General features: G+C 43.4%; 1 protein-coding gene and 1 non-coding gene across 2 annotated transcripts; both read right to left on the reverse strand.

The window, feature by feature from the left end:
* Window positions 1-2,144: 2,144 nt before the first annotated feature.
* On the reverse strand, window positions 2,145-2,255 carry trnal-caa (transfer RNA leucine (anticodon CAA)). Its single transcript has 2 exons — window positions 2,218-2,255; window positions 2,145-2,190 (listed from the first exon to the last, which is right to left on the reverse strand). It is a non-coding gene; the product is annotated as a tRNA-Leu (tRNA).
* Window positions 2,256-12,233: 9,978 nt separating this feature from the next.
* On the reverse strand, window positions 12,234-13,119 carry LOC148664547 (uncharacterized). Its single transcript, XM_088631551.1, has 3 exons — window positions 12,627-13,119; window positions 12,410-12,525; window positions 12,234-12,334 (listed from the first exon to the last, which is right to left on the reverse strand). Exon 1 carries the CDS (start codon window positions 13,044-13,046, stop codon window positions 12,657-12,659), a length of 390 nt encoding a protein of 129 aa, XP_088487677.1. The 5' UTR covers window positions 13,047-13,119; the 3' UTR covers window positions 12,234-12,334; window positions 12,410-12,525; window positions 12,627-12,656.
* Window positions 13,120-14,684: the final 1,565 nt, after the last annotated feature.

Here is a 14,684-nt window from a genome sequence, read left to right on the forward strand (position 1 = left end):
ACAACTTGTTTTTTTAAAATCATACAGCTTGCGAAAGATGAAATGCGAGCGAATTTTTTTGTTCACCAAAAGTATGTAAATGAAAAAAAGCAAGGTGTAAGCATTTCTGTGGTGCAATCGGTTAGCGTTTTCGGCTATTAATCCCCAGGTGGGTTTTTTGATCCCACCCAGGGACGCACTTCTTCCTATAGTAAACATCATCACTGCAAAAATTTAATTGTTCCGCAAAACCTGAACTATTTTGATATTTACTCAAACAATTGAGTACCAGAGTCAACATTACCGGGAATTTCCAATAATTACCGACATTGGCAACTTGCAAGCAGTTAGTATTCACCTATAGAATTATATGTTCCAGTGAGTGAGGGAGAATTCACTTATGCTCCCGTTGCATCTTCAGCTAAAGTAATTTAAAAAACAATGCAAAATTGTTCGAGAACTTGTCAAGCAAAAACAACAGATCGCCGGAGTTCTATTTTAATATTTTCGTACATTTACCTTAATTTGAATATAAATGTTAACATAAACGCTGTTCAATATAATGTAATGTTGTTGTACTTTTAAAATATTTTAGCTGAGGGTGAGAGGGGGGATATTACGCCTTGCCAAACATCTAAAATAACTCTAAAAGGGGATGGCATTTTAATAAAACTGGCAATCAAAAGAAAGTTACAATTTGCATGGTATTATGCTCAATATCCCTCGATATTGAAGGTCAGATGATGAATTTGAAGAAATTATCAAAGAAACAACGGCAATAGCAGAGGGTGTTGATTTTGAACCAGTGTTTGCACCTCAATAATCCATCAGTCTTCGCTTGACAGGCTTCCTCAAGATATTCGGTGTTCTATACAAAAAATCGACAATTAAGCGCAAATGTGACAAGAGGCAAAGACTGCGGTAGAGGAGGAATAAACTCCACACGATGACTGTATGTATAAGTCTGTCTAATATTCGGCCCCTGCAGGGGCATCATATTCGCTGAACTGCCTGCCAGCGTGTGTACGGTCTTATAATTCAAGAATATCAATGGTCAGACGCTTACAACGGGTGTTTGTGTTTGTATTATTTAGAGAATTGAAAAAACGTTTTCAAAACTACAGCTCGAATGAAATTAAAAAAAGTTTATTTGTCTCTTTGCTGTAACAACTGTGCCAAAACTATTCAGATACATCAAAATAGCATCAGAATGTAACTAGATTTTATTGGATTTTAGGAAATGTATTTTTGCGCATTTCTCTATACGATCAGAATACCTTCCTGTTTTCACCGTGTTTATTGTTTCTGCCTATGATCTCGGAAAGAAAGATCCAGTATCTGTTCACCGAAATATTCCAGGAGTTTGATATGGTTTGAGAGGAGTGTATGAAGGTAATGAAGGAGGGAGGACACGCGCATTCCGCACGGGGAGCGCAGAGCAATGAGTTGCGCCTGCAGCTCTCCGAGTCTTTTCTTATACAACCTCTGAGTCCGGACACACAGCGTCTCCAGCCAGAGATTTACAGTTCAGAAAACGGCTGTCTCGAGCAGAAACTGATCTTCCTGCTTTAGTTAAGGTTTGGTTATTGTGGGGGTTTAGCGCTTGTATCTCTCTTCTCTTACTAAACACTATCTACTGTAAAGTATATAAATAGAAGCTAAAATGCAGCTAAAATACTTCAGTAAGGCCGAGCAGATAGGAAAGTTTAATAAAAATGTTCTATGATCTATGTTCTAGTTGCCCATATTTTTTTAACTCTCTGTTCGAGCTCTGATTTAATCCTCTCGGCTCCTGCCGCTGTCACCGGGAGAGTGGCTGCATTCCGTAGGGCTACAGGCTGATTTCACAATGCCACATTTAATGAAATACAGGGGAAACCGCAAAGAAAACAATATGTTTTAATACATCTTCTTCTGGATTTATATTTCGGTCTTTCACCTTTGAATGCATACCTTGACCGTAAAATCTTTACTCGATTACAGGCACCCCAAACAGTTCTTAAGGGAGAAATCGAAGCCTATTTGACTTTCTGCTAATCACATTGAAGTGTTCACGAAGCATTTCCCTGCCCATCATGTGCCCGCAAGCCTGTTTCTCCGTTTTCTTCTTTCTGTCGTTGTCAGCGAGCACAAGAAGACAGGAAAAATGCAAGAGAGGGAAAAGCTGTCAGGAGTGGGATTTGAACCCACGCCTCTATTCAGAGACCAGAACACCCAAGCAATGGAAAGACAGGAGTCCTTGAGTCTGGCGCCTTAGACCACTCGGCCATCCTGACGAGTTGCGTAAGTGTGTTAAAAGCACCAGTAGTTCACAAAACTGAGAAATGCTTTGCTGGAGAAGCGCCACGTTGCCTAATGTTGCCTAAACGGATCGCGGAAATCAAATATTCGGATCGATTTAGAGTGTGCTTTACAGCCTTTGTGTAATATTTTAAATTGTTTTTAAAAATTGTGTACTGTGTACTACGTTTAGGACTAGTTAGTGTGGTAGAATATGGAGATCATCTCCAGCTCTGAGCTCAACTGCAACAACAAGTCGTGCTGAACAAAGTCAGAGTTCAGCTGAACCTTTGCTCAGTGTGGTGCTCAGGACTCAGGAGTATTGTTGTGGTTCTAATTAGCACGAACTGCAGGGGCTCTGAATCAGAACATTTCAATTTATCTGTTCAGTAAGTTAAAATGCAGGACATGTTAAAATCAGATTATCACTGTGTCTCTGTCCCGTTTGTATATAACCGAATGTTTAAAAGATACCAGTAAGGACACACAACTACTAATGCGGTACTTATTGGAAATAGTCCCAAAACAAGTACGTCCGGCAGCTGGTAGACCCCTGTAATAATTTTGCAGTGACACTTTGAAGATTTACGCTCTATTTAAATATTAATTTACTAAATTTCAGTTCTCTTTTCTCACACTCCCTGGCATAACTGAACTCTCACTCTCGCATACTAAAGGCTTTACATTCATTAGCTGTAATACAGATTCTAATAAAGACAGAATGAAACTGTTTGTTTTGTGTCTCATGGTGATCCTCTTCTCGATCCAAATGAAATGTTTAATATGATCCCTCGAGAAAGAAAAGGAGTCAATTTCCGCCTGGAAAGATTGATGCTCCATCAAACATTTTGTAATATCTCCGGAAGTTTATACAGTAGAATCCTGGTATGTGGCTTAAATTCAAGGTAAACAAGACTAAGGAAACGAATTGGAAACGATGTCGATCTGGGATTTAAATCATCCGGAACATTTCACTACATTGGACAGTATGTGCCAGAGAGCATCTCCTGACATCTGTTGGTAGCTCAGTTGGTCGAGCGGAGGACTGTAGTGGAAGCAAGAGGGAATCCTTAGGTTGCTGGTTTGACACCGGTTCGAAGGAAGGTGCCCTTTGTGTATTTCATTCAAACAGTTAAAATAGCCGATCTTTTTCCACTCAGACTTTGATCACAAGCTCAATAAACGACGAAGCAGAGGCTCTTGTTCTGAATTCAGCTCACGTCTGATTGTCTTGTTTTGGCCAAGATCTGATCTTTGAATTCAGGGAATACTCTGTCTGCTTTGTACAGTAATTCAAAAGTAGATACAAATGTCACTTTTTTATTGTAGATATAAAGGTGTTCTCTGTTTTCAAAGGATAGGTACTTAATTGGCTTTATGATTTGGTTTTGATTTTGTATCGTTGTATTATTAAGTTTGTGCTTTTTGTGTTTTTAACATATTGTGAACTTATTTTTGAAACAAATGCTTACAAAAGCAGACATGGCACACATCTGTTTATACCAGCGGTGAATTGTATATTTTTATTAAGTAGTAGCTACTGCGCACTTCTGGGAGTATAACAGGTTCGATATAAAGTGGCAAAAATATAAAAGGGGAAAATACCCCAGACTGGGTGTAAAGGCCTCGTTGTGACTGTTGTTTTATTGTTGAATACGGCATACTGTGCACGAAATGTTGCAGAAACACAATCTGATAGTTAAATAATTAGTATGAGGCCACGGATCCAAATATTAATTGCTGATTTTTTTAAGTGATATCTTCCTATCCTCTGGTAGAAGTAACACGATGTGAGCAATTGTTTTTTGTTCTTTTTTTTCACGTTGCGATCCAAAAAGCCTCAGATGCACAGTCTGACAGCAACCAAACCAGAATGGATTCTGCTGGGAGCCGGACTGAGCTCATTCTTGCTCCCTGTGCTGAAAACAGAATTAGCTCTTCCTCGAACATCGTCTACAGCTGCTGGATGGTGCTCTACGTCCTGCTGCTCCAGCAATTATTTGGACGAAAGACAGATCACTTGTGCGCTTTTAACCTTCTCGCAGCTACAGGTGAGACTGAAGCTGGCGATATAAAGGCACGCGCTGGTACACCTTCTCGAACTTTCACAATCGCGATAAACATTTTTTTAAGACCTTTGAAAAACTAGATATAGATATAGATAAAACTAGATAAAAAAACATGAGCTTTATCGGTTTTTACATTAATCGATTTTGAATCAAATTTGATCTTTTTACATTGCATTTTACGTTGAAATGTAGCATGCATACCTAATCCACCAACGGACAGAGCAATATTTTACGTTGCCTTCCAGAGCTTCCAACGTTTGATGGATTTGTATGGGTGTCTGTATGATACCACTACAGCACTGGCGTAGGTGCAAAATCCACTTTCACAAGACTTTTTCAGTGTCTTCTCTCTCAAATGGACCGAAGCACAGGAGCCAATATAAGAGAAAACGACAGATGTTTAAACAGAGTATGTCCCAATGTCTGCGACAACGCATTGTGATTTTGTATAAACGCAAATGGTTTCTCATTTAAAAGCCAACAATATTCTTTTTATCCCTGGCGCTAATAAGCTACCACACATGGGAGCTGTTGTGTGAAAGAAAATTCCAATGTCCATAGGAAGGCAGAATAAAATCCAGAACTGTGTTGGTGACATCGATAAACAGGGTAAACAACAAAACTTTACTGTATAAAAAGTTAAAATTCGTAAATATATATTTTTTTATTATGCAAAGTGTCTGTTAAACCATTCATGAAAGATTTTTAGACAAAAAAACACACCATTATATGAGAAAATATATTTATTATATCTGCATTTAACTCACTTTTTAACAATTTCAATTTCAAGGCCGATATAAATTGTTGCCCTGCTTTTTTGTCATAAATACACAAGCTTGTTATGTCTTGTGTCAGAAATAAACTGCATGAAATTTGCTAAAGCAACAAAAAGTAAGCGCCACAAAGAAGACAGACATTTGCGTTTATAGTGCAATGTTATCTCGAGCCTTTAAAATTACTTTAAATGCAATTTGTTTTTCTCTGTGGCTCTAAGGCTTTGTCATTTACTGTAGTTATTCAGGAGAACATTATGTTAATCATATAGATGAAACGTTTAATATATTCAGGTGGGTAGCTACGTCAGCATGCGTATCTGCAAAGGAACAAGTAATATTGTAGGTTTATTCCATGCTGAAAAGAGAAGAGAGAAAACAAACCTGAAGAAGGTTTCACAGCTGAAACGTTGTGTTTTCTCTCTTCTCTTTTCAGCATGGAATAAACCTATTACTTGTTTCTTTAATATATTGTTCGGTTTGACTCAAAATGCTTTACTACTACAAGAGAGAATTATAGTATGGAGGATGAGACAAATTTATGATTTCTTGGAAGAAAATGTTTTTTCTTTGCATTCGAAATGAATCGAAACTTTAGCGCGACACACAAACCCTTTTTAAAGATATAATATTTTTAAACAGACAGTATAGAAAACGTTTTTTTTTACTAAGCAATTTTGGCCGGGGGCGATGCATTACTAGTAGTGGCGCTGAGGTCACTATGGTGCAGTTGAGCACCGTAAGATTAGGGCCAGTGACGTAATGTATAACGCATCTGACTGTCTGAAGATCAGCTCCTGCTCTGAGCTCAATAGCAATGCAAAACTGTGCGAAACAAAGCTGGCGAGCAGCTGATCTTGTGCTCAGTAGTCAGTACGGTGCTGAGGGTTCAGTTCTGGCGTTGTTCTAATTAGCACGAACTGCAATGGCTCTGAATCTGACCATTTCTATGGAAGCCCGTTTCCGCCAGGGAGTAAAAATAAAAACGCGCTATGGTATCTCAGAATTCTGACTTAGTAACTGAGAATTGCGACTTAAAAACTCAGAATTCCGACTTTATATCTCATAATTACGACTTTATATCTCACATTTGGGACTTCGAAATAACCCATATTTCATTGTCTCTCCTTTTGTTATTGTAACGGATTCGGGTTCCAGGGCTTGTGCCCTCGCCGCTCCCACCCTAGTTCGTGCCTCACTGCATTGGCTCGAACCCAGGCCTTGCCAGCTGAGCTAAAGAAGAGTTTCGTTTTTAAGTAAAAAACGACATACAATGGAAATATTTAAAAAGTATAAGTTTCAGCTTTTATAATTGTGAATTCTTCTGGATGTGAAGTGTCTATTTATGTATCTTATTTCATATTCTGTCTTCGTTTTTGTATTTCTGGTGTTTAAATAAAAAAAGAATTTAAAAGCCCACCATCCACTATTCCATCCGTGTACTATGGAAGCCTCACTACCGGAAATGGGATTCCATAAAAATTAGTGTAATTAATTTGATTTTTATCAGGGCACTGTACAAGACAAGTCTTCAGGCTTATAGATCCTATGATCTTGTACGATTCACCAATATAGTGTAACGGAACGGCCAACATACAATTTGTAGTTCAGGTGGATAGCTGCGTCAGCATGCGTAGGCTGCAAAGGAACATGTAATAGGTTTATTCCATGCTGAAAAAAAGAAGAAAGAAAATAAGTTTTGGCCGAAACGTACCAGTAAACTTTACATTAACAATACCAGCCAACGATACATTATCATTTCACACCGGTTCTACAGGAATCTACAGCAGAGCCCTGAGTTGACTCCCAGAGTCCCACTGAGCCCATAGAATTCCACATCACCCATCACTCCTGCGCACAGTCCGCTGAGAGCGCCTGTCCATAAACTACTGGATTGAGAATGGGATCAAATAATTCCCCATTTTCTTAATTCTACATCAAAGGACTGTTAAAGGTCTATTTGAAGGCATCGATTTGTATTCTTAAACCAGATGAATGCCTGGAATAAGTTAATATTACTTTAAAAAATAAACAGTCGTGCTACAGTACTCCAGTTGAAGGCACGCTTCTAGCTTTGCGGTACTCTGGTGCGTCACAAATTTATGTTTGAATTTCTGTGGATGAACTACTATAGGTGTACCCTCGCTCACTTTCTTTAGCGACAGTCGTTGCTCCTCATCTGAGTGATGTATTTGCCTTGTTTACAGTTCACTTCCCTGCAAGGAATATTCACCTCAGAGCTCTCTTTCACAGACTGCAGGCGCTATGTTTGTTAACAGTGTAGCAGCGAGGCTTAATAATAATGCAGAATTAAGTGTTTCTGAGCTTCCCAAATGAGGCCCCATTTCTCTGTTCATCTCTGTGGTGCAGCCACAGAGAAACCATTCATGCAAGATGTTTTCTTTTGATAAGGACAGCTCCCAAAGGGGGATGCACTTAGCTAAGCCTGGCTATCATGATCAATGGTCATCCATTGGCGCCTATCTGTCTAGGGAGTGCCAGTTGGACATCTGGACTGCATTACTAAGTGTCAGGACTAAGTGACTCATATCTCACCTTGATCAACCAATCAGGGACTGGTAGGGCCGAGTAACCCACGTGGGACTCTGATGCCCATGGAACTCTCAGCCAATCAATGAGCTGAAGTTCCTCCAGGTAAAAACAGGCAGCACAGAGAGCCTGAGAGATTGAGATTCAGATTCAACAAGATTCAGTAAGATTCTAAAGGGAATTCAAAGGAGAATTCCAGGGCAGGACGGCCCAGGAGCAGAAGGCTCCCAAGGGCAGGACATTCTCGCACCGCGCCTCCTACCATCCTGAGACTCAGCCCAGACAACCACGGAACGGCCAGTGTGTCCGAGTGCCAGAACTTTCCTTTGTTCTAAGAGTCTAGAGTGGAGGTTGCCAGAGAGTAACCAGCAGCAGGCCTCGTGAACAGGTCGGAACTGTGGACAGCTGAATCACTATTCAGAACTAGCTCTTCATCAGGAACGAACCGGTCCTCTTCCTGACTTGCTGGGACCCACAGTCATCTTTTCTCCTGTGCACAAACTTTGCTAGTTAAAGCCAACAGTGAGCATCAGCAGCACACCGTCGCAAGCCGCACAGCACAGCCTGGCACCGAGCCAGAGAGCGCGGATTGGACAGCAACAGCCTGCAACTGTTTCTTTGTGCCCGCAGGAGATCTGAATCCCCAGAAATTGGATGAGTATTCAACTTCAATGCATTACAGCTCGAGAATTCAATTGTTATCCAAACCAGTTGATATCAATTTAATTCCTAAGAGTTATGTACTTGTTTGAGTATCTAATGTAGAAGTTATAACCAAGTTCATTTATGAAACGGTCTTAATGAATGATATACTGAACGTACGTCCTGTTGATATGTGTAACACTTTGTAACTGATTGAATATATCTTTTGTATTCTGATAACCCTCTCGATAAGATCTGTTAGGTTTATATGCATATTCTATGTATTAATAAATGTATCCTCGTGTATTAGTACCTGTGTGTGCGCGTTGTTTGAGTTATGTCGCATGGTTGAACTCTAAAGCCACCAAAAGAATCAACTTTGTGATTTACTGCTACAATTAATAATTGTCTCAGTAAATGCCCAAACCCTACAGAACTGGTGCCTTCAGAGAGCCACTATGATTACATATTTGGTGTCCCTGAACCGGTTTTCCCTACAACAGGTATTATAGTGATGACATCTTTCTGTATGATCAGGACAGGAGCTGCAAGTCCACTGTGTTGTGGCTGCAGTACAATTTTAGCTTATTATTATAATACTTTTTAACAGCGACAGATTCCTAAGATCACGAGGTGTTTACGATATTATTTCAGTATTAAGCTGTTACTACATTCGGAACTGTCCCATAGGATTCAGTGTTCCATTAGTTTGGCACTAAACTGCTTAGTCTATTGCAGGAATTGTACTTAGTCCTGTCCTGTAGTGTCCTCTAGAGAGCAGCAGCTGTTTCATTGGGCTCATTGCAATTGGGAACATTGTGATTACTGAGCAGGGGACTAAAGTCAGCAGACAAGCGAGTTGCAAATCGGTATTAATCTGGCGTACAGAGCTGCATGCTAATCTCTGGATCATCTCCAGTTAAGGCGATGCTGTTCTTACCTTGCAATTGACCCAATCTGACTACTGGCACCAACAACCCTGTTATTACAAATAAACTTCTTTTGTACCTACCGTGATACATAAGTTTGCTGGAGAGGTTTGGCAGCCTATATTCAGTCAAAGGTGTGTGTGCAGATCACTGTGATATACAGGCATCAACAAACTGACATACAATATTAAATGTTTAACTGATAAAACCCAAATGAACCAAACCTGAATAAATTAGTGGTGGAAAAGAGTCTTTTATATAGCAAAAGGTCTCTGAGCCTTTGGTAATAACGATGGGTATATAACCCATTGTCCTCAATATTAGAAATGAATACTTGAGCACTGCTGTTGTACCAACAGTCCTCAAAAGTGCTGCCACTACCACCGTCCCATAAAAGCCCAATATTACCCTTTCTTGCATAAACTATAGAACGTGCCTTCACATTTCAGTTGCAGTTTAATCTATTATCACCCTACTCCCCACTTCATAACCTTCACTCTAATTCTGGTCTCCTAACTGTCCCCCAAGCCCGTCTACACTGTATGGGTGACAGGGCCTTCTCCTGTTATGCCCCCAGGCTCTGGAACTCTCTGCCCAAGGATAGCAGAGTCACCTTCCCTCCTTCAAATTCAGACTCAACACCTTGTTCTGTAGAAGAGCCTTTACTGAACTGGTTCCATTCTTTACCCCTCTGCTTCTACTTTCCTTAGTACCACCATCCATGGTCTCCTCTGTCTATTGGAACTGTTTTATCCTGTGTATTCTTATTGTAATTAAGACAAGTGCTTTGAGAAGCCACCTTTGGAACCATTATATAAAATAGTTTATCCTAATTCCTTGAAGCTTTAATAGGGCAGTGTAGTAGGGCTAAAGATTAACAGTGTTAGTGGGCCAGCAGGATTTGTGCAAATTATAGGTAGTCACAAAGGAAGACTAGGATTCACTTGAAATTCATGACATGGGACACTGAAACAGGGGAGAGGCTTTGTGTAGTAAGGGTTCAGTCTCAATCTACACAGTCTGTGCTGCTGGTAGAGGTGGTTGTAAACACCTGTCTTCCTAGTCAAGTACTGGGATCTCCAGTCTCAATCCTAATACTTCTCATGACTGTCCAATACCACTACTGTGAAACCAACACCCATAAGATAAGACCTCCAAGATTCTAACTGCACCATTATTCACTGATGTTTGTGCACCAGTATTGTTCCTCTGCTAAGGAAGGGAAGGCCTACTTTACACCAAGCCCCTGTTGACAATCCCTTCCTTGTGTTTCTTTTAGTCAGTTTGTGCAGCCTAGAATAGGAAACCAGATCTCACTCTTACTGGGCACTACAGTAGCAACTCACACTCCATAAGCACTACCCCTCTCGGAAACAGGAGGATTTCCAGTATATTGAACACCTCTGTCTCTCCCACAGTAAAAAAAAACAAGTCACACTGCCCTGCCCAAGGAATAGTGCGGCTATCTTCCCCCAGTACAACGCTTTATTACTCCAGCCATTTTCAGTCCTCATTGGCAGCAATACGGGAAGCATTCTTGAAAGGGGAACCCCCACAAATACTTCCCTTGAATTCCTCCACCCCATTCAAACCTATAAACCATAAAGAAACAAGGGTAGGCAGAAGGGTCTTTCACAGCTTTATTGAGATGTTGCCATTACAAGGCAAGTGGAGGCAGGGGAGTCACAAGAGCCAGGCTGGAGCCTTCATTCAGGCACCTGGGGAGGAAGAAGGAGAACAATCCAGCTGAACTGCAGGACACCCACCCCTACAGGAGCTCCTCCTGCCAGACCCTACCTGTCCACTGGCCAACATCTCCAAAGTCCTCTGCTCCCTCCACATCTTCACTGGAGCTCTGAGGGTCTCCCTCCTCATTCTCAGTCCAGTCAGCTCCCACATCCAGAGGACCCTCTACTGGTGCCACAGCCACCCGACTGCGGGTCACCAGGCTCCTGGTACCTGTGGACAAGCAGCACCCAGGAGTGAGGGATCCGCTATACCCAGAGTCCCACAGTGATGCTACTCATCTAAACAGTCCCTTTGTCCAGCATGGGATCATTCCTCAGTTGTCCAAGCGTGGTTGTCTCTTGGGCAGAGATGCATCCAGAAGGGATAGAGAACCAGACCCACCTTCATTCCGGCTGCCAGCACACCTGGACTCACAGCAGGCACAGGCCTCATGGTCACCATACAGCTCCTCCCACCTGGAGGAGAGGAGGACAGGTGAGGCCCCCACCTGGCATGTCCCAGAGCACCCTCAGCAGGCTCCTTGCAGAAGTACCTCTCCGCCTCCCTGTTGTAGGTGCAGGACTTGGTCCCTGGTGTTGCTTTAGCAGGAGCCACAGCCATGACACAGTGCATGTACAGCTCAGTCACTTCATGCTGCAAGAAGGAAGGTCACAGCATTAAGGGATCAAGGCCAATAGAGGGACAGAGAAGGACCTTCTGCCATCAGTGAAGGCAAGCTGGCAGCTCTAGGCACTACAGCTGCCACAGTCTAGATCATGGATGAAAAAGCAGACAATGGATCAGTAGAGCAAGAAGGCTGAGCAGCACCTTCCTGGACAGCTTCTTCTGGAAGAGGAAGGCATCAATCGTGAAGCGGAGCACATCCTTCTGCTTGGAGGGGACAAACCTGGACAGGCAGCCATCTGCCTTGCTGTCCACCATGCACCTGGGGACAAGGACAAGGATGAACCCCTGCAGGCTCTCAGGGCCCCTGCCCACCTCCCCTCCCAGAAGGGGCTGTACCCCAAGTTGTCGATCACAGGGAAACGGGGCTGGGAATGCTGGTCTGGTTTCTCTGTTACGTAACACGAGTGGATGTACAGCCTCTGCTCCACTGTGGCAAAGTAGGCAGTGGCCTGGAAGTACATGGGCTGACCCAGGAAGTACTCATCCTTAGGAGAGAGCCGGACCCCGCGGGCTGGAAAGAGAGAGGCAGCATTACACCTACACACAGCACCCCCTGCAGGCAGGAGGAGCCACTCACTCAAGGAGCTTACAGTTGGTGGTGAGCAGCACAAAGCTGTGCTTGTTCTTCAGGTCCTTGAAGAAGGTCCTTCTCCTGGCCCACGTGGGGACATAGCCAACCTTGTAGGAGTAGTGGAACCTGCAGGACAGAGGGCATGAGGGGCTTCTGGACACTTTCCTAGCGGCTTCTTAGCAGCAGCAGAGCCCTGCCTACCTGTTGTAGGAGCACTTGACAGGCACAGAGAAGGGAATGAAGCGATGCACAGGTGCACTGGAGGAGGGTGGGGCATAGCGGAGAGTGTTGGAGTACACCAGGCGGCCCTGGACAACCTGCAAGGTCACAGAGGAAGGGGTATTCCCAGGAAAGGCAACCCCGATACTGGCCCTACAGCTCACATCGATACACTGCCTGTAGATTAAGACCCGCTTACCGATCGCTCGGTACCACACTTGTGAAGCCCTTAGATGAAGTAGAAGTAACGGCATGTGGTTCGGCTGACGCTGCAGTTGCCCAAGGTCACCTCTGATGGCCGACAGCTGAAGCCGAACAGGAGCCGACTGACCCTCACGTACATCCTGCTGGAGTCGCACCACACGGCCACTCCTCGGGTGCCCCCGATGGCCGGGCGAGCCGGCTGCCGCCCTCGCTGGGGAGGAAACAGGACGCTCTTGATGTAGGCGGGTAAGGGGCGGCTGCCGGCTTCGGGCTTCATCTTCTCCTTGTCGAAGTAGGGCGAGTACGCGTCTCTGGACACGGGAAGGCGGCGAAAGTCGGGAGCCAAGGACTGCGAGTCGTTCTCGCTTGCAGACAGGTCTTCGGAGGGCGCATCTGCCAGGTTCAAGTCCTCCATCTGGGCTGCGTCTTCAGGAGCCGGGAGGTCGGCCTGGAGCGCCAATTCCCGAGAGTCCCAGCCAGCCGGCCCGGCGGAGATCAGTGTGGGGAGCCCGGCCCCTGCGCACAGGCACAGCACAAAGAGAAACGAGCGCATCGCCAAATTAACGTCCCGCTCAATTGCTACAGGAGTAAAATAAGTAAACCACCAAACTGTGGTTCTTGAAGCAAGAAAGCATAAAATGTGAATGCTGTGACTAGGTTTTTATACTGGCAGGACCTGCTACCGCACACCTGGTCACACTACCGCTCAATCAACACCGGGGTAAAGTTAGCTCGAAGTTCGAAAACGATTTTGGCACGCCTGTAGCGCTTTCACGAAACCTCTTAGAGTTGCGAGAATGCTTGTTTTGTGTATAAAATACATTGTGGATGATTTCTCAGCCTTTACTTTTTCGTTTTTATGACATTTTTTTGACCAAGCACGAATATGCTTTTGTCCATATCTCCGCAATGGAAGCACAGAACGCCTTCAAACCAAAAGCATTTTAAAGACCACGACTTGTGGATATTTCCACAGCCTTTACATCAAACTATCGGTGAGCTAATTATCTTTTTTTAAACCTCCGGTTTTTCATCGATGCGTAATTACGCACGAACTGGAACCCGGGGGACCGCTGTGTGCACACGTTCACAAAGCGAGAAATACTGTTCAATACGGCTTCGTGCGAAAAACCCGTATATGACCATAGGAAGCAGAACAGCGCGGTCTCCAATTACCCAGACTGTAAGCACGGGAATAAAGCTTTGTTTGATTTCTGAAACCCTTCCTTTACGTCCTGTTTTCATTCAGGTAAGGGTCAACTATATTCACAATACTACTGACAGCAGGAAGATAAAAATATTCTTTACTCAGCAGCTTATTAAAAACAGCTCCCATGATGTTCATACCGACTTTTTACACAGAACACTGACACAGCTTTGTGTTCTGAATCTCTTTTTCTCTTGCTTTTATTTAATGTGGCACAATGCACTGGGATAGGGGTATTCTGTTCACAAACCAATAGCATTTAAACCACAGCACCCACAATGCTGCAGGTAAGTGTTTTGCACACTAAGCAGGTCATCTGACTATTCCCAGCTTTATTTTGGGTTATGGAACCTTTATTTTTTTATGATTTTTTGAAGATAACACTACAGGTGGGATGGGTGGGTTGTCTTCATGGCTCAATAGCATTTCAAATACAGCACCCACACTGCTGAAACCAAGTGTTTTACACACCAGACAGGCCCCCGAACCTCATACAACCTTACTGTGGCTGTGGCCCCTTTCTTTATTTTGTAATGAGTTTCTGAAGATTACACTACAGGTAATACACTGGGACGGGTGGGTCGTCTTCATGGCTCAATAGCATTTCAAATACAGCACCCACTCTGCTGAAACCAAGTGTTTTACACACCAGACAGGCCCCCGGACCTCGTACAACCTTGCTGTGGCTGTGGCCCCTTTCTTTAATTTTTTATGATTTTCTGAAGATTACACTACAGGTAATACACTGGGACAGGTGGGTCGTCTTCATGGCTCAATAGCATTTCAAATACAGCACCCACTCTGCTGAAACCAAGTGTTTTACACACCAGACAGGCCCCCGGACCT

This window comes from Lepisosteus platostomus, chromosome 5, assembly GCF_059453375.1.
Source record: "Lepisosteus platostomus isolate fLepPlt1 chromosome 5, fLepPlt1.hap1, whole genome shotgun sequence".
NCBI lineage: Eukaryota > Metazoa > Chordata > Actinopteri > Semionotiformes > Lepisosteidae > Lepisosteus > Lepisosteus platostomus.